At 39.6% G+C, this 21,672-nt stretch overlaps 1 protein-coding gene across 1 annotated transcript in view; it reads right to left on the bottom strand.

The window, feature by feature from the left end:
* The window catches only part of RSU1 (Ras suppressor protein 1), a 198,195-nt gene that overhangs the window by 76,159 nt on the left and 100,364 nt on the right, over nucleotides 1-21,672 (bottom strand). Inside the window, exon 8 of the mRNA XM_070432347.1 lies at nucleotides 16,854-16,986. Coding sequence (XP_070288448.1) covers nucleotides 16,854-16,986 — 133 coding nt within the window. The remainder of the gene's footprint in view (nucleotides 1-16,853; nucleotides 16,987-21,672) is intronic.

The raw sequence follows: 21,672 nt of genomic DNA on the forward strand, positions 1-21,672 counted from the left end.
TAAATTAAAACTATTTGAGAACATATAACAAATAAAATTTAACAAAATTAAGAATGTGGAACAACTATACCTCCTATACGATTCACCATTCCATTCCTAGGTATTTACAGTGACAGTGCATGTTCAAAGACTTAAAAGTTCATAGATGTTTAATTTATAATAGCCCCAAATGGAACTAGCCCAAATATCTGTCGACAGGCAACTGGATAAACAAATTGTGGTATACCCACTCAATAGACTATTAATTATATGTAACAATGACTCTCAAAATAATTATGCATCTCTCTATATATAAAACACTCTACAGAATGGGATTCAAATCAGGCAGATCAATGAACACCCAAAGGCTTACATTGTGGAGGGGAACCCTGCCTGCTTCCTGGAGCCAGCTTATTCTCCAAGGGGAAGGAATTCTCTTCCTGGGAGACATTTACAATTTGTTTCATTGCCCAGGGGTGTTCAGCAGTCCCTTGGCCCCAGGGAAATGCTTCTCTAGGGTCCCCAAGTTCCTTTGGCAGTTTTGGCCTCCAGGTGTTGGCAAGGCTCTGAGACCAGAGTTGGGTGACACTGGCTGCAGTAGTCTCTGGTCTCTTGTAGAGGAGGCGGCTGCACTGATTTTCAAAAGCAGGAATGTTGGCATAATGTAAATAAAGCAGCTGCCTCTCTCTCTCTCTCTCTCTCTCTCTGATAAACATAATTAAAACCAATTCACAGTATTTCTACTCTTAGGAAAAAATATATAAAATGCCATCTTTTTGTCCTCAACACAGTTAACAATGAAAATTTGACTAGGAGGACTTTTGTTTGAAATATAGAAAATTAATGCACCTCTTGTGGACAAAAGGGGCCACATGCTGACCTGACAAGCTCAGGGGAGGTCTGCATGGCAGTCTTGCAAACTCAGAGACCTACAGTAACCACAAAGGATGGTCTGAAATTAAACTTTAAAAGCAGTTATGGTGGGCAGTTATGTCCTAGGCCAGTATCTTCACTGACAAGGTCAACCTTTACCTTAACTGAGCCTATCTGTCTTTTTGCATCTATGATAACATACCCTTGAAATGTCTGGTAACTTGTAACTTCCCTTTTTCTGGAGCCCCTGGGGCACATCCAAATGTGCTGGGCACCAGGACAGATACCACAGATTCCTTCATTATCATGTTAATTGATCCTGCACCCACCTAAGTACAGTGGAGCCTTGACTTACCAGTTTAATTCTTTCTGAGACGGAGCTCGTTAAGGAGCTCCTTAACTCAAATTACTCTATCAACTCAATGCAAAAATCAGCAGAGAGACAGCTGGTATCTCAAAAAACTCTTTAGTCAGGACACTCGTAAGTCAAGGCCCCACTGTATGTGTCTATCATTTTACTTTTTATCCAATCCCAGGGGTTTCCCCTGCTTTGTTTTATCCCTCCTCCTTAATCTAACACCAATGAATTTCATGTAACCCACCTACGTCCCTCCTCTGATTGCAATGTATAAATACAAATGTAACCTGCCATTCTCTGGAGCATTATCTCAATTCTTTGAGGGTCTGCTTCCCGGCATATGTCGACAGTTTGGCTCAAATAAACTCACAAAAATTTGTTACACGTTTCAATGGGTTTTTTGCGTTAACACTCTAAAGAATTTAGTAAAAAATTGGCAGTGGTGTTATTGACGGGACCTTTCTGTGTGGATAAGCCAAACACTTCTTTAAGCACACCATCATGCCTCACCTTTGTTGGGCGTCTCCTGAGTCAACAGGAGAGACTGCACTTCACATGCCACAGGTGAGGGGGGTAAGTAATGACACTCCACCTGCTGCAGGTGAAGGCTCCTCAACGCAGCTGACCAGGAGTCCTCTGGTTCCCGAGGACTGAGTGGGTACAAAGGATACCTTAAGTGTCCTTTTTTTTTTTTTTTTAAATATATTTTATTGAATTTTTACAGAGAGGAAGGGAGAGAGATAGAGAGTTAGAAACATCGATGAGAGAGAAACATCAATCAACTGCCTCCTGCACATCTCCCACTGGGGATGTGCCGGCAACCCGGGTACATGCCCCTTGACCGGAATCGAACCTGGGACCCTTGAGTCCGCAGGCCGACGCTCTATCCACTGAGCCAAACCGGTTTCGGCCTTAAGTGTCCTTTCACATTAACTTCTTGGGTTGAGAGATCAGTTTTTCTGACTTGCTAACAAAACACATTTTGAGGACTGGGAGAAAGAGCTGCCTCCCCTCCCTATTCTTCTCCTTTGCTGTTTACTGCTAAGCAATTGCTATAGCCATAGCCTGCCAATTCACCTTTTATAGACTCATTCCCACCATCATAAGGGAGGACAAGGGCCACACCTGCATCCTGAGGTGCTCAGCAGTCAGTGCCGGGCTCCACACACAGAGAGAGGTATCTGCTAGAGCAGTGGTTCTCAACCTTGGCTGCACATTAGAATCACCTGGGAATCTTTTTAAAATCCTGATTTCTGGGCGTCATTCCGGAGGATCAGGATTTTAAAAAATTCCCAGGTGATTCTAATGTGCAGCCAAGGTTGAGAACCACTGTGCTAGAGGATGGAGACCTGGCTGATTCAAAATAAAACCCAAACAGGCAGCTAGGCTGAGTCCAGGTCAGATACCCTCCCACAGTGCTGTTATTTTTTCCATATTACCCTCTAAAATTCCATGGATGCAGCTTCTCTCAAAGTCTAGCTAAACGGAGCTACTCAGTTGGATGGGAAATAGCTGGCTGGCGAAGGCTGAAGCCTTGGAAACATCACAGAACATTCATGGTGATGGGAGCAGCTAATAATATTGTGAAGTCTCAGCAACTCAAGGCACGAGCAGAAAAAGGGAAACACTAAAAATGTGTAATGAATGTGTGATGGAAGGTTTTAAAAAATTTCCTCTTGCAGAAATGTCTAAATTGCAGGCTACAATGTGGTTGAAAGAATCACTCTCATTCATCAAGTATTTTGGGAACCCACGTATTTTGTGGCTCTTGGGGACACAGCAGTGCACGCAGCAAAGTCCCTGCTCCTGGAGGAACCTCCATTCTAGAAGGGGCAGAGAAGTGTGAGAAGAAAAGTGAGGTTAGGGGCGGGTGGGTGGTGGGCTGTTTCAGACAGAGTGATATGGGAGTATTTTGTGAAGAAACATCTGAGCAAATACTTGAATGAGATGGAGGAAAAAAACCAAAAACCAATCAACCAATCAATAATTTGAATGCAAGAGTAAAGCTATTGGTGTTAAAAGACTCACATTAGTGCCCAAGAAAATGACCAGGAAATGCACAAAACTTCCAAAGGCTGTATGGGTATGTTTTCCTGCTTTGCTATCATTGTCTCTTAACCTAATAGGATTTTATCTAGATATTAGGTGACCTACACCTCTATATTACTGAGTGGGCCAAACTTGGTTTCTTTAAAATAAAACCTGGAAGGGGGTTACTATTTCTTTTTATTTTCAAGTATTCTGGGGACAGTGACAAGATTTCTGAACTTACCCACTTAGCCAATTTTAAAACATGTGAGTCCAGGGTCAGGTAAGGAAGAAAATGCAAATGTGGGATTGCTTGTCATGTAAACACATGAATGATTTAGTATGTGTAGACTGGCAAAGGGGGAACTGGATTAATAAATTCCAGTAAGAGAGTAAGGGCAAAACAAACTTACCAAAGATATAAAGAAATGGGAGGCATCAAAATGCATGCATGCTCCTTTGGACATAGCTAATTTTTTTGCTCTCACTCAAGTTGTTGGCGTACCCGAGTCACTCTACCCTTGGTACTCTTTTGGAAAACATGCACTTCTAGGCCTCAGATTTTGGATTCTAATGCTATTGCTGCTCAAAATAAGTAAGGCTCCTTGGAAAAGAGTCAGTTCTTTGTTGAAGCAAATTAGTTATACCCTCAGTCTGAAGCTAGAAAGAAAACAAAAACAAAGAAGAGACCACAGAGAAAGACTGATACTGGTCATTGGGACAAGATGAGGTGAGAGAGACCAGGAGTCCATATGATGTCAAAAGCGATAAATAATATAAAGTATGGTAGAAAAAGGTCACACCCTGGAATATGCATTAATTGCTTGAATTCCAACTACAAAACAATATAAACATGTCACCCCCCATGGATGAATACACAAATGTTGAACCATAGTCTGTATGTAGCTGGCAAGAAAATGAATTTGTATTGGCTGGACCAGGCCATCCCATAAGAAGCTGTTAAATCAGAATCAGGGTGGATGCAGGAAGATAGACTTGTGGGAATGAAAAGCTGGTTACAAGAATATTGTTTCAGGACCCCTGAATGCTGCCTGTGCCTTCAATTCTAGAATATGGATATGGCCTCGCTGGAGGCTGAGTTTAGTTCAAGAACAGACAAGTGAAATGATCACATGTAGGCACCCCTAAGTTCCATACACCAACTTCCTGTGAAGGACATCATCATTAACTCAGCATTTCCTCATTTTCCTCCTAGATACTATTTAAAAGCAACAAGGAAAGTTAGAGGCAGGACAGATGGACTCTGATCTCTGGCTCCATCACTAGGCTACCCCACTGGTCATTTTACTTGTTCTGCGACTGGTTTTCTCATTTGAAAGCTGGGTGAACACCTACATTTCATGGAGTCATGAGCCTGTGGGAGCCAAAGCCTGTAAGGAACCCACTGGGTCCTGGGACACAGCAAGAAGTCAGTGACTGTCAAGTCTCTCCTTGGTGTGACAGAGGGACCTGTGACACACATAAACCCTCCTGGACGTTAGCACATGAACAGAGGAAACAGGGAGGGAAGGATGGGGAGTAGCTGACTTTACCATGTGTGCTCTGAAGTTTTCTAATAATAGCTGCTCTGGAGCATCAGTAACGTACGGAGCAGGCACATGGTGGTCTTGAAGCAGCACTTTCCCATCTGCCATTATTTCTTTACCTAACCACATTTCAGTTTAAATTAATAAAGGCTATTTTTACTCCATCAGCTTGATGATCAGTATTTTTCTTATTGACCTATCTTGTTAATTAAACTTATAAAAATAAAGCAGAAGCCATCTTCCAAAAACAAACTTAAAAAATTACAGTTCCAAAATTAAGTACTTCAAAACAAAAACTTTCATTGATAAAATTTACATTCCTTAGGAATTATCTAGAATTTAGTACCAAAATAAACTGGCTAGTTATAAGACACATACTATTAAAAGATCACCACTCATGTTATTAAACTATAAAAAAAAAATCACCACTCATGCAGTTTCTATTGAGTATGCACAAAAACAGATTTAAAATGCTCATAATCTCACATAAACAGTCTAAACTGCACACGGTATCTTAGCATACAGCCAAAAAATAAAGAAATAAATGAGAGAAAGTAATTAAAACAAAATATCCATGTCTTGTAAATGGGAAGTTGAAGCCCAGTCTCACCCTCTAATACACAATCAGTTCTTCCAAGATTCGTTTTTCCTTATTTCAACCATCATGACCTCTCAAGTGCAGAAAACCTTATCTTTCAATCACTTACAATAAAGAAACTCAACGAAGAAGTATGTTTTCTTGTTTATTTTTCCTATTCTCTTTCTTAGGTCTTTGTGAATGACCACCTTTTCCTATTTCACGTAGGATTCGGAAGAAAAAGCAATTACTATATATTTGTCCAAGGATATAGGAAAGCCTGAAAAGTCTTACAAATGATGGAAGATTTCACAATGCTTAAGCCAAGAATAGGAAAGATCCATGCATCCCGTGAGAAACCTCTCAAACTCTCATTCAGACAGTCCCTGTCCAAAATTTGGGACACATTTAAGAGGCAACATCACTTACTGGTAGAAGGTATCTGGTGTACCTGGTTAAAGAAAGACCGTTAAGAATGGATTCCACTAGGCCAGGGGTAGGAAACCATTTTTTTCTGCCAAGGTCCATTTGGATATTTATAACATAATTCTCAGGCCATACAAAATTATCAACTTAAAAATTAGCTGCTATATCTGGTCAAACGTTTAATTAATTCACCCCTAATGCCTTGGCAGGGCCGCACCAAATGCTTTCATGGGCCTTAGCCCTCGGGCCGGACATTCCCCACCCCTACATTAGGCAAACAAATGGAAAGGGGACATAATAGGAGCCAAAACTAATTATATAGCTACATTTTTTGTGGTTCTTCCTTCTAAACTTCATAGGCCCTACTGGTTACTAAATTTTTCTTTTTAAATAATCTCTTAGAGCAGTGGTCACCAACCCGTGGTCCACAGACCACTGGTGGTCCGTGAGGACCGAAAGGTTAGCGACCGCTCTCTTAGAGAATACATGTACAAAATAGAATGTTAAATAGATACAAAGGATAAAAGAGAATGTGCCCTCCCCTTCATGCCTCTAGCCATCCAATTTCCTTCCAAAACATAACCACCAGTACTAGCTTACTGTGTCTTCCTCAGAAATACACTAAACATTACAAATACAACCACACAGTCCACACACCCAAGAAACACTCCCTGCATGGACAAAGAGAGGCACACAAAATGACCACAGAGCCTGCATATTCATATAAAGTCTCATTTTCATACATAATTCATTTCTTTGTGAAGTTAAGGAACTGTTTCATTTCTAATATGAGAGTAGTGTGGGAAATAGAGATCTATACAAGCAATGAAAGACTGTTGTGAAGACAAAATCTTCACTTCATATGATCTATCGACAGCACATTTTAATGTGTCGAGTATTGTTTATTATGAACCAACAAAAACAGAGAACTATATTGTGGTCCATTCTGGATGTCAGAACAGTTTTCTTTCAGAAATCAGGGCAACCTGCCAGAGGCTCCTCTGTGTGAAACAGGTCATTTACATATGACACGAGGGCAAGCCCCATGCTAAGCCCAGGAGGGCCTTGCTTTCAAAAAGATTCCAGTCTCCTAAGGGAAAGCAAACATGTATTTAAATACCACCCCCCAAGTAGAAATAGTATTCACAGAAATAAATACTGAGTTACACACTGATGAACAGCACATATGAGTTTAGCACAATGTCAGTCACACGGTAAATACTCAATAACTGACAGCCATTATTATTGTTAAAATTGCTATGAAGAAAAAGTAAAGGCTCTGCAGAAAGATGGTAAAAGGGACGTAGAGTACATGGAGACCTGAGAAACAAGGTCTCTGAGAATGCAATATTTAACTTGACACTTGGTGAATACCTGGACATTCAATAGGTAAATGTGGGCAGAAGGAAGATACCAGATATAAAACATAGCGCTTATGGAGATCTTAGGTGGAAAATAGGCTGCAACTTTGATGGGAAGTAACCAGCCTTGTCTTGCTGGGTCCACCCCCAGTGGATCTGGGTCAGGCACTAAGGAGCTAGCTCAGCTCTCACTTGGCTCACTGCCATGATCCTTGTGTCCTGGAAGATAGTGAGATCCTGGTACTATCAGGACAGGGTTAGGGTGATGGAAAAACTTTTCTCAAGTAACTAATCTCACACAATGAAGATATAAGTCTTTATTATACCGTCAAAAAGTTGTCAAAACTGGGCCAGGAATATGGTAGACATAAGCCCGGGCCTCACATTTGTTAGAAGGTCCACAGGGAACGCATCCACAAGAAAGGGGATGTGCATATATATTGCTGTTTCCCAAGCCGTAGCAAAGAGTTCAAGTTTAGCAATCTCGTCTGAAAGGAAAGGACTGAGTTTGATAATTCTTAACTTTGGAGGACTGCTATAATAAAATTCTGAAGAACATGTAGACACTGTTTTAAAATAAATACTATAAGTTTAACATTAGAACATGATGTTTCCTACCGTCTGTATATTTAGCATTCACAGTCTACACTATTCTACTGAAGAAAACAGAAGATTTTACGTAAGAAGATAACTATCACACCACTGACTCTTTGCACGAAATTATGAGTAAGTTCTCTGACATTGGTTGTAAATATAACACACAACTGACAAAAGGCATAGTCTTAAACGATCCTTTACATGCCACTTTCTCTACCCTATTAAGATGCTCGTTGTTTCTTTGATTTATCTGATAATAAATTTTTGATGACTGGAAAGTCTCATAAAATTGCTCCAGTGCTGACTACATTGATTAATAAGTCTGAAGAATCGAAAGTGTCAGGAATTCATGTGTACTATTAAGTTACTGCCAAACATATATTAGGTATTCCATAAAATATAGAATAAAAGGGTTGATCTGATAATTTTATCTTATACCATTTTCCTGTAACAATTTATATTCAGGGCCATCATCATCTTCCATTCCCTTTAAAAGAAAAAATCAATAAAGTAAATCCAGATGGGGGAAAATTCAAGAATTAAACTAAATTTAAAAAAATAATGAATTGATACACACCATAAATCATGTTTCCCAGAAAAATAAAGAACTCAGAATTAGAAACCATTGCTGGGGCGACTCTGAGATGATCTAGCTTGAACCTCCTGCCCTCCAGACGGAGAAGCTGAGCGTGGGTGAGATGAGGGCACGTGGCACTGACAGAACTGGGACTGGAAGCTATCTCTACGCCAGTCCTTTAAGAACAGCCTTACTTCCCCTCTTCTCCTGCACAGTTTCAAAGCAGAGCGCATCCCTGCGTCTTTATGCCATGTATACCACATGCAAATACGCACCCCATTTCTGATGTCCCCATCTCCTCTGGAGAAGCAAACAGCTTTAATTACATGAGAATAGAACTCTGTGCCCTGTTATTAGTAGTCTTGAGTTCTCCTGAGACAAGGTAGGAAAATTAAGCAAAAGTTATGAAGGGCTCCAGATGTGGTTATTAGAACTCCAAGATGAGACAGGAAATCCTGACTCCACATTTTACAGGGCAAGGCACCAGCAGCTACCACTAAGGACACAAAGTCAGAGGGACAGTCCACGCCTCCCATTGGGGATCCCATCACAAGACCCTCCACACTGCTGATTCCCTCCATAAGGATTTTGTGAACGAAACAACGTCAGGTCCATGGTGGGTGACCCTCCCTTCTTGAATGCTCTAGCTAACTAGGACGAAGCAGGGGATTGTGTTAGGTGCTTTCCATTCCCAAGGGGCCTTCGAATTCTAACCAGCTTGTTTTAACATGGTCCATTCTTATAAGAAGATTGAAGTAACATTACCTACCCCTCTCCCAAGAACAACAGCCCATACAGTGTGTTCCTAAAATGAAACATTGTTGAACTGCATGTTTTGGAAAAACATACAACTCAGAAAGCCAAGCATATGCTGGGGGACCAAGCCTTAGAGAGTATTTAAGCACATTCACTAATAAACAGAATTTGCCTACCCAACAACAATGCCCGACCGGAATAAGAGACCAGAGTTCAATAAAAAGTCAGCACGTAATAAAACAAGATATTACTTTATAGGGAATAGAAATCACAGAGTTTTGTTTGATTATAAAAGCACCAGTTGTTAATTTATTTCTCAAATAAAAAGATCAAATGCTGGCAATAACTCATCTTAGCTGGAGAGAAAGCATCAAGCATTGAATTTTTGAAGATTACTGGGAGTTAATAAAGGTTATCAATATGTAGGGCTAAACAATTTCATCTCATTGAATAGGTCAACATTCAATAGTTCAATATAATTACATCAAATAAGTAGCATCTAAAAATGGAACTCAAAATAGCTTCTCTGGAAGAGGAAATAACCCAACACTTTTCCTTTTGTTAAGTGGGACAAACGATATTCTATTTACCCTAAAGTGATACTGCAATATGTCACAATGTACCACAGGACTGCACAAAACAGGCTGAGTACAGACAATCAACAGACAGGTGAGGTGGAGATAAGGACAGAGGGGGACAGAGAGACCACGCTCTTTAAAATCCTAAGTAAAAGCCTTTTGTGGTGCAAGGTTCAGAGTAAACTCTTCTCCCCCTGCTGCAGCTGCCGGTCTGTCTCCCTTTTGCCCCTCCGAATTTATTCAGAACTCTAATGATACGCGCACTAATCAGTGATGTAGGATGAAGAAAGGCTGACATGGCTCTTGCTCACTGGTCCAGCCTGATCCTCCAGGTCCCTGCAGAGCTCACAGGCCAGCATAGAGCCGGAGGCGTGACCACATTAGAGGGCCAGAGAATGCACACAGATATGTGAGGGAACCTTTTCCAAGTCTGGATTTATATCTAATGTACATCAGAGTGAAAAACATTCCAGAATATACATAAGATGAGGTTTCTTAGATGAGGTTCCTGAGGTTTCTTCAGGAATACAAGCTAGCCTCCTGAAACTGATTTTTAAACCCTAACAGGGTTCACCTTTGACCTTCCTAGTGATACCACTGTAATTAGCTAGTTATTAATAATGGGAAAGGAACAAAGGGGGGCTTTATAGGTATGCCATTTGGGCAGCTGCACCAGAGAGCTTCAACTTTACATTCCCCAGGGAACCACTGGCCTATTCCCTGCAAAACACTGGGAAAAGGACTGCACAGAGGGGAGACAGATGCATACCTGTCAATCACACCTGGGAACAGAAAGCATTAGCCAGAACGGGCATGGCCACTGCAAGTGCATGAAAATTTGGGAATATATAAGCCCCTAAACAAAGGAATGAACTCTCTTGGCACCCTTGGCTCATGATTCTGGTGACTCTTGGGCTTGTGGCTCACTTTTGGCTTCTCTGCATCTGCCCCTGGGTTCTTCACAGCCATGAGGCGCTGCGGACACCACATGCAATGGGCAAATGAACTGCAACTGGAAACACAAGCTAAGCTAGCCTGACGCTGGACTGGACCCGGCTCCAACACAGGAAAGAAATGCTGGACACAGACTCTCATTTTAGTTCTGCTGAAGCTCCTGCTGCACTTCTTCTATCGCCGGGCTGAAGGAAAGGAAACCTTGGGAACTCGGGGATTTAAGTCACTCGTTCTCCCATGTGAGTCTCAGAAAATTATTTTTTCTTGTGAAACTGCAAGAAATCTAAGCAACCAGGAGATGAGGGCTGTCCCCTCCATTAACAATAGGCGTGGTGTGGGGGAAGGTGGAAGGGTGGGTGGAGGTTCCCTACTGTAACTCCCCCAGAATCCAATGGAAATGCCAAATGGGAAGCACCTTCCCTTTAACAACTGAAGCATTCTGTATGAGCTATAAAATGGGCCCAGCACGCTTCCGCTGCGCTACTCTGCTGGTGAGCTATAAAATTATAGAAAGTAAAGCTTCAAAAGCTTGCAAAAATCTTTATGTATCAAAATATAATTGTGAAAATGCATACAGAAAAAAGAAAAATACAAATTATCTCTGAATAATAGTGCTAAACAAGTTAAAAAGCAGAAATCCTTTTAAATCTAAAAAAACTTGAAAGAGGTAGAAAATTGTTATGTACTCTTCCTCAAATAGTCTGTCTTCTTCCTGTTACCTGAAGAGGAGAGATATTAATTTACCAGGGCAACTAATAGCTCATGGCATCACTGAGAAATAGTCGAGTAACTACATCATAGGTCAACAGTTGCTATTACATCCTGACTTACATCTATTCAATAGCGAAATAAGCATTCTTCAACTCTGTGCACTGGTAATACACTATCTGGAGAAAAGGAATGCTATGTAATTTTACCATTTAAGTAAACATGAAATAAGGAATATGACACAATACTACCCAAAATACTAGTAACATTTTATGGGTTTACCTTTTCTCTTAGACATTTCTTAGCAATGTTAGTTATATGCAACATATTTGCATAAAAATAGGTCCAGAGATATCAAGTTTTAATCACAATTTGTATTATAGAAAAAATATGATAAACATTTGTTAGCATAAAAAAGGAACCAAAATATTATGTGTAGGAAATATAAAGGAAATATAAATTACCAGGAACACAATACATAGTCAACTTATAAATATAAAAACAATTTCTATGTCAAAAGCTGTAGGAACAAAATTGGTTCTTCATTTTCATGTTACCATAAAGAAATATTGTTTTTCTCTGGCTTAATTTGAACTATTTTCAGATGTAGTGCAGATAAAGAAAAGTCTACATTGTTCTGCTTACTAACTGTCACTATATAAAATTCCCTCTCTGCTAGAAAGGCCCTGGCAGTTTAACCCTCTCCTCCATTTTTCTGTGATATTTATAAAAACCATCTGCTAGCTCTGTGCAGCCATTCATACTTCACCAGAAAATAATAAGGTTTATACAGTTTTGTGAGACAAAATCTCTTCTGCAAAGGGCTGTCGTAAAATGAATGGGATCACCAATTAGGTTGAAATGCTCCAGCCTTTTGGTAGACCAGATAAATCTGTTCTTTTAAGGATCTTCTAGGCCACTGTCTCAGAAGCCATTAGAGGATACAGCAGCTGTTTAATAAAGCCCATTTATGTCCATAATAACCTCTAACAGGTTTGCACACAATACAGAAAGAAGAAAACATTACTTAGTCTTAATACTACAAGTAAAACAATTTGAGAAACAATAACCAAAAAGTATCCTTCCTTACAAATCAAACAGGATGATTTATTTTGCTAGATTGCTAGTGAAGAGAAATTGCCAGCATTTTTCTCATCATTGGTCACCATTCACCAAACATTGCTTTGTTAAAATATTTCTATTAACTAACATGAAAAATAGTATAGCCAGTCTTCATTTAAGACTAAAAATCAAAACAAAACAACAAGTGAGCGTGGCCCCTCTCTCGGGAGAAAGGAAGTCACAGACAGGAAGAATGACAGAGAGGCTTGCTGAGTTAGGCTGCCCTGGAAATAGGACTGCCATGCTTCACAAATTGCAGCCTTCATGAGGATTCCTGTTTTCCAAATGCCTCATCTACCGACACGTTTCAGCCTAACATTTGTCAAACCTCTCCTTTTGTTAAGAGTTAACTTGTCAGCTTGCACAATGGCTTGTGGCTTGTATCCACCTTCCTTGACAGAAATGAGAAAAGTGTGAGTTACTCCCTTTCACAAAGAATCTCGTCAAGAATCCTGACTCCAATCTGACTTCTCCTCCTAGGGGGAAAAAAAATCTATCTTCTGAAAACTTAACACGTGGTGACTATTCTATCATAATTGTGCTGCACAGAAATAAAAGAGGTCATAGAGAGATGAGGACTATCAAATAATGAGTTAAGAGGTGTCTGTATCACTCTACAACAGCCTGAAAACAGTAATGTGCTTGTAGAGCTTGACCCTCAACCACCCAACCAAGCAAGTTATTTTGCTTTAACAGAGGGAGTAACTCATAATGAATGGGCAATGCTGTGACTCCAGCCAGTATGTTCCCTTGGCTGATAGTACGATAAATGAGCAGAGTAGTCTCCACTTGAGAAATGACGAGGATATTATGATGAATGCCCAAAATGTACTCCAAAGAACCAACTCCCAAGGAACTATACCACAACATGCTCCCAGCCACTCCTACCCACATCTCCTCTAGCATAACTACACAAGTTCATCTCCACGTCAAGTTCAATCACCTCACAGTATTTAAACTTTTCCTCAACACTAACTTCACTGTTTTGTTTCAGATGTCCACGCCTCCTCTTGGAGTCCATTAGAACCTGGAAATCATATAATCCATCTTCTCTGACTGTTGCTACTCTAGACTCAGAAAGCCTCTGAGGATGTGCTTAGAACACGAAGGTCACTGTGAAAGTCAACTACAGACAGGAACAAAAATGAAACATGCTAGTAAGTTCTTTACTACTTTTATTTAACTAATTAGAGGCCCGGCACACGAAACTCATGCACAGGAGGTATGGTCCCTAGGCCTGGCCTGCAATCAGGGCCATCTTCCTTGGCTGCCTACAGCCAGCCCCGCCCCCCACCCCCTGCCACCACCCACCCCTGGCTCCCCATTCACCATCGGGCGATCGGAGCCTGCCAGCCAGGAAAAGGGACCAAAGGTGGTCAGTGCACCTCATAGAGACTGGTCAAGAGGTCATTCTGGTCATTCCACCATTAGGGTCAATTTGCATACTACCCTTTTATTATATAGGATGGGTCAATTCATCAGAACAAAATTTTTTTTAAAGGAAGTAGATTCACCAGTATTTTCAGTGCCCAGACAAAATTTAAAATATGCTATCATATAATCTGAAGATCTACATAATAAAAAAAGGAAATTTTATTGGATGGAGGTGTTTATGGTTTTATAAAGACAAAGGAGTGAAGATTGGAAACCACAAGGTTTAGACTAGAGTTATGACTAAGGTACTGAATGTAAAATTTGCTTTTTTAAAAAAAATTATGAGTATAATGAATACATTGCCTTTTTGAAGGTCACTACAAGTACAACTTTTAAAAAGTAGCCAAGTACCTGATAATTACATAATATTTTTTTCAGATAGTTGAAAAGGATACTAAAAGTCCTCTAATTATGAAGTGGCTGCTTAAGAACATTAAAAAGTTCAGTGGGGTTCTAGTTACATGACAGTACACTTTTTTTATTTATTTAAAAAGACTTGAATTTTAAAAATCAATGTAATTAATATACATTAATAGCTGTATACATACTATATTCATATAAAAGACGAGCTTAAATTTAAAAATCGGGAAAACATAATGGTGGTATTTTTATACAAGTATTTTTAAAAGACTAAGATTCTGATTAGTGTCTTAGTTACTAGTCCACGTGTCTGGCTGGTACATTTGATAAAGGAGTGAAGATAACTACGGAAGAATGGGTGAAGAACAGAAGGGCTGAAATGCAGGAAGTGGTAGGAAGTGGTCAACATTCTCCTTCCCCAGGAGAGAAGAGATGATCTCTCCGGGCTCCAAAGACCAGCCCTTGAGTTCACCACAAGTGCTTTCTCCCAGCAGAGGCTCACAGACTCCTCTAAAAGCAGTGAGTGAGGTATAAACTGGTCCTCCTAAAAATGGGACAATGACTCTCCTAAGCTTATTTAAGCTTTTTAATAAAGATTTAACTGTATTAAAGATAATATAATTCTTCATGAGGAAATCAAATACAGAAAGGCATGCTAATAGGCAAATTGCTTAGATGACTCCAATTCCCAAATATAGGATACCAGTAATAGAGATAAGAATATACATACATCAAACTGGTTATTGATTAAAATGCTGTGTCATATAGTCCCTGTCAAATAACATACCAATGAACTCAATCAAAGAAACATGCCTCTAATTCATCCAGAATCCTAACCATCATCAATAAATAGAATTAGTCATCTAATAGTGACTAATTGCCCAATAATGACTGAGGTAATATAAAATTAACAAATTCACAACTTAATCTTTTAAAATGAATTTAGATGCATTTTATGAGCAATATATTTTAATTCTCTGTAAATTATAAATTAAAGTATGGTAAAATGAAAAAAATGGTTAACCAAAATAATAAACAATATTTCCCCCAATTCTGGTTTAACAGGAGCTCATTTGTGTACTTTGTCATAAGTTAAAATATATATAATGATTTTCTAAAAACGATTCCCTACAAACCAATTAGAAGTAGACTCCCATTTACTAACAAAAATTAAACCTCTACCTCAAACCAATGATGGCAATGATTAACAATTTAAGAGGAATAAAATGAACAATAATCTTCTAATTTGCAATTACATTTTCACACATTTTCATAATTAATTAAACCAATTTCCAAGGATGAGCTATATTCATATTTAAAGAAACTATATATCTATATATTACACATAACTTGTGGCTTGTGAAACATAACACACATCCTATACTTCTCTCATTTTACTCTAATGGTAAGTCTTAAAATATATTGTCAATGTCATAAAAAATCTAAACCATGATTTAAGCTTCTTCCATATATGAAGATATGCTATCATTTGGGCAATTTTAGTCTATTTAGTTTTAATGTCATTGTTCTTTAGAGCTCATCTTCTCTGTGATTCTGTCACATAGGAAATATGAGTGAACTAAGCCCTGGCTTGTGTGACCAGGAGCATGGTGTCCGGGGAAGAGGCTGCAGGACCACCGCTGGCCATTTATAAACAGGGGGCCTGCCCTGTCAGTCAGCACTGCCCCGTGGTCCACACTGAGTGTGGGGCATTTTTCTTATACAAAATAAAAAAAAAAGAGAGACTCCCACCTGAACGTGACCTTCAATGATCCTCTAATTTTTCTCTAATATTTGGAATGTTAAATTCTCAAATGTTGGTAACAAACTCAAAACAGATTAAATTTGACTGTGGATTTTTATGTCTTTTGCATTTGCTTAAAACTAGAGGTGACTAGATTTCAGCATTAGGGGGCCACTGAAGCATAAGATAAATGATTATCTCAATATGGGGTGGAGGTGGGATGAGGGGAAATAATGACAGAAGATGTAACAGAGCAGATGGGGCCAAGAGAGTTCCTTCCAACCAGGACACACTGGGGAAGGAAGGTAAAACCAGCCGGGTTTTAGGGCGGGCTCCTCACAATCTCCTTTGACCTGAGGTGAAGAGTTGAGGGATTCTGATGTTGTGACTTGAGCTAGCTGACTCCTCCTCCTTTTTCTGCTCTTCCTTCCTTTTTCTCTTAGAGATAATACCATCTCACCAGAGTGGAAGCTTCTCTAGAATAGAATGGTGTGTTCTAGTATTCTCTACTCAGTTATAAACAAACTGCTTAACAATTTTGTTCATAATAGCTGTTATTCTTTGCATTCAAAGGAGAAAAAAAAGTATGTTCTGATCTTAATGTGTCTGACCAATTTCCTTACTGTCATGAATATTCAACTAATAACTTAAATTTTCTAAACAAACTTGGTATAAATTCCCTTTGATAAAATCAATTAAAATAATCTTATCACTACAAGATAATTACTATATGTGGTTATTAATAAAACATGTAAAAATGCTACGAACTAACTGCCACCAAGACGACAATATCACATGATAGTCTTAAAATGACATAATTACAAATACTATAAAACCACAGTGTACTACTTTGGAAAACAACCAGTCTACTTACTACTTATACGTTTCTGAACGGATATATTCAAAAACGTGGGACACGCCAAGCTGGAACTGGTCAGCAATAGGGGTAACCCAAGGATTGTTCTCTGCTTTGAATACCTGCTTCTGACCAGTCAGATCCAAGTTTCCTGAAAAAGATGGAGAAGAAAAAGATGAAGGTCCTTTCATTCTACAGGGATCAGGACTAAGAAGTCCTGCGCAGTAACCACAGCACAATCCTAAGTACCTTTTGGTTCACTTGATTTATTTTTAAAAATTTCTTACCCCAAGTCATCACTGATACACAAGTAATTAGTACCATAGACCAAGAAATGAAGAACAAAGGAAACAAGGAGGGAGAGAGGGAGTGGAGGGAAGGAAGTAGGAAGAAGGTAAACCTGGAAGGAATTCTCACATAGGTAGTATATGCTTTATTTTTCCTAAGTATTTGCTACAGAGACTAAAATGACCCCATCCAAAATGAAGAGAAGTGCTATGAGAACCTCCTGAAATTCTGTCTTGACAATGTGAATCACTGCTTGTTCAATCTGATCTAGACCCATCCGATCAACATCACCGTTTTTCATCAGCCAAAGAACAATATGAATGAAGAGAGATAAAACTATTGCCCAAGTAAAATTATTATTACATTTCTCAGGTACCATAAGAACATCTCACAATCAGCACCAAATGGATTTCGTTAACATGGTTATGACAGAAACTCACATTTGAATAGTCCTCATCAGTGTACACATTCAAAGCATCTCCTCATTTGATTCGCCAGCAATCCCCAAGTCCATTTATTAACATCACTTTACAGGTGAATAAATAGAAACATGGGGAAATTGTGTAACAAGATCAGAAAATGACAGTGGGGATGTGAACCTGACTCCTGACTCCAAATCTCATATTCTTTCTATAAAGTCTGGTGAAACTATCAGGTTACATCAGTCTAGATCAACCAAAGATGAGTTAATGAAGCAGCATCAAAAAGCCAGTAAGTGCCACCATCTGTTGATGATCAATTGACTATTTTACTTATTTATTGGTATATTGAAACATGGAAAAGGCAGTGTGTGAATGAGCTTCCGATAACTTGCCTGCTTTTGAAAGGGACAAGGACAGAGAAGCTAAGCAGCAGAGATATATGTGGTTTTACCTGACACCAGCCTCACCAAAGGCCTTTCCCTAAAAGTCCTACTGAGCAAGTCTTTTTCAGACCCCTGATCCACAGTCTAAGGCTTTTTAAACACAGATATCAGCAATTATTCTTCCCAGGACACAACCAAAGTAACATTATTTGTCCTATTCTAGGGGTACTACTGCAAATTTTGTCATAACTTTGTTATAATTTTGATAATTCAGGATAATGAAAACACATTGTAGGATGCAAGTATACCATGAAGCACAAAATTTCCTAGGCGATCTGACCTTTAGAAATGAAAACAAATTAATATTTTTATGAGGATGATAATATATTTCTCCTTAAAACAAAAGAGCTGATTCTTTGAATCCATATTCTTTTTGTTATATGAACTTGTAACTATTCAAAAAATGGAGAAAGAAAAGACCAATATAAAAGTGATTACAATTTCATAAAATGCTTTTAAAGAAAACAGATACTACTAAATATCAAGAGGGAGCAATTCATCATGATGTTTCCAAAGCTACTTAGAATCTGTTGGTGTTAAGTACAAAAATAAGCAGATACACTTCTCTCCAAGATTGTCAATGATGTCAATTTCCTCATCTTAATGGTTAAACATCATTAGTCAGATATTTAATCATTTGGAAGATTAATGGGCTTTATTCTCTAAACCATGAATCAGAAAACTGCCTAGGGCAAATGAAAATCCAAGAGTTGCACTGAGTCTGTTTAGTTGGGTATCTTACCTGAGTGTGACCTTGCCTTTTATCTTTTTAGTTTTTATCTTTACTTGGGGAGGGGTTTTTTAGAATAAAGCTGATCTGCTTAAATTTCTGTATAATTCTTATTTCCTCTTGGATCTTAATTGCTATAGTCTATGTCCTCTCTTCCATATCATTCATTCTCCTATTCTTTTTTTTTCCATTTCCACTTTTCCTAAAAATGAATATAATAGAAATTTCTGGAAAAGTCTTCCATTTAAAAAATAAGTCTCTTTCGAAAGTGTCCTGTTTTACATGCACAGTGTCTATGTTGCCCACTTTTCTCAGGAAGCATGGTCACTGAGGAGGGCTGTGTACCAGGTGACAGTAAGTGCGCTGCAGCAATTCACTAATAAGTTGGGCGAGGAGGCTCTAGAGATGAGCACAGCTCTCTTAAAACATTCATCTAATTAACAACTTATGCTTACATATGATCATCTTTCTGCTTCTAAAGCCTGCTCACTGACATCAGCATGGAATCAACTATGAAAAATTACTAAGACCTTTGGGAAAATATATGCAATTCAAAGTGAAAAAAGAAAAGAGGCCATGAAAAGCATAAATTGCATAAAGAAATTAACTAATTCCTAAGCAAAGAGGATCTCCTTGTTGGTGACTACCTGTGACCTAAACACCTTTGCTCCTTACCCCCCAAAGTAAGTCATCCTAATGAGAAACACAGTCTAAATTTCCAATAGGTAGAATCGGATCAGCTGCACATGCATCTGGGACTCGCATCATTCACACATTACCATGAATTAACCCAAATGGATGGCTTTCCTCTTAACATCTATTTCAGATGGGGACACGGGAATCGGATTGTTTTACTCTGGGGAAGAAGAGAGGAAAGAGGGAGGACAGCTACATTGGGAACACAGAGCATTCCTCACCATGCTGCATATTCAGGGTCCTGGCTCTGCTGAGAGCAACAGGACCAAGGAAACACTCTGGGAAGGACCCTACAGACAAGCCTCAGCTAGTCCACATCTGTCCAGGGATGACTTCCAGGGGACAGACAGTGAGAGAGAGAAAGAGGACTCTTCTTTCCCACTCAGGCCCAATAATCCAAAAGTACAGCTGTTATGAGCGATGCAGGTTTTAATTATCCTGTATAGGAATATACAGGTGCATATTCCTATGGAAAAGAAGAGCCTGCATTCTACCAACTACCTACATACCCACTTTGGAATGTACACGGCCTCTTGTTAACTTATTAACAGCTTCTGACTAAGCCTGCAGCCTTTTGAGTAATAATCCTCTAAAAATGATGTACTCAATTCTATGCTCCCTGATTGCAACACATGGAAGACAGAGCTAGAGGAATAATGCCAAGAAAGGTCAGCCACGATCTTGGGGCCCTTTTGTCTGACGCCTCTAACCCCCAGAGATCTGTCAATCCCTAGCAATGTCTCTATTAAAGAGCTGTCAATGGAGACAGAGGAGGCGTAGGGGTTGCTAATGACTCCTGCTAACTCCTAGAGCAGGTGGGAAACGCTGGATGCGAGCTGGACACACTCCCTTCAGGCAAAAGGAGTCTTATACTGATGTCTGAAAAGTCAGGGTACACAGAGAGACCCACAGGCTCTTCATGAGCATTTTCAATGGCATCACTTCCAACCCATCTGTAACTCCAGCTGTTTAGTTTAGTCTCAAACAATGCTACATAATCACATTCACAGGGGTTTCTCACAGTGACCAGAAATAGGGAGCCTAATGGAAAAGAACGATTCAGGTTCACTGGGGGAAGAAAAAACCCCAAAACAATAGCTTTGTCGTTGACAGTGTTTTCTTTTTAACAAAGAGCCATGAAAACCATGTTTAATGTCCATAGCAAACCTTGAAGCAGACTATTCCCAATGACAGAGATGGAAACCGTGTGAGCCTAACCAAGCGCTGCCTCTTCAGAGTTATCACCGGCTTGCTGTAATAGGGCATGCTTATTTTGTTTTTCCACTTAATGTCACTGGTGGAGAACACAATACCTGCTTCTGTGCAGCCGTAATCCTCCCAGCCAGCTATCTGTCTCTGGCTTTCCTGCCTCACTCAGCACCAGCCTGGAATGCAGCCATTTCAGAAGAGGGTTAATATAATTAGAGTAAAGCTAGACCATTATACTGTGTGAAAAGATGACACCCGTCTCATATTGGCCTAGCAACAAGTTACCCTTGCCTCAGCAAAGCTCATCTGTCAGCTGTCGGAGGTAAGTTCCCTTTCAAGTAATAACATGCAGGAAGCATCTCACCCCACTGTCAGTCGGGCTGCAATCGCCCGAACGGCTGCACGCTTCAGCGCGTCTAGTTAGAAGCCCTCACCCATCTCCTTTATTAGAAGCCTGAGTGGCGCTCCGGCGCTGTTCTAACAAGGATCAGGCAGCAGGATTAAGCACTGTGACAAAGAGGATCTAATAAGCTAGAAAGTGGTGCATCTACAGCCACGCTGGCTGCCTCCCAAACAGAGATTCCCCCTGCGCACTCTTCAGCGGGATGGCCCGGCCACAGGGGAAGCCAGCCAGCACCGTGATTAGCAATGACCCTCTGACCGACGCTACTATGAAGATCATATATCACTCAGAGGCTTATTCTGCAATTGCAAATTGGATTTTCCATTTTATTACCTGCAGAAGGACCACATATGCTTCAAATACAGTAAGCTTTGCCGTGCGACTGTAATTTTGTAAACACTAAATCATGCAAAACAATCATTCTCCTTGGGAGTTATAAATGTGACTGAATGCACTAGGCAATGGCATTAATAAGCATGCTCATTTTCACTTATAGAAACTGGTTGTTTTCATAACCACATGATTAAGAATTCTCCCTGAGTATTCAAAAATCCTGAAACATATGGCCAGTAACATTACTGATCACATATTAAGCAATTAAGGGTGTCAGGGCAAATTTTTCACATCATCAAAGCAGGAGTCCCTT

Source organism: Myotis yumanensis, unplaced genomic scaffold, assembly GCF_028538775.1.
Source record: "Myotis yumanensis isolate MYYU_CA2020_CCGP unplaced genomic scaffold, mMyoYum1.0.hap1 SCAF_1, whole genome shotgun sequence".
NCBI lineage: Eukaryota > Metazoa > Chordata > Mammalia > Chiroptera > Vespertilionidae > Myotis > Myotis yumanensis.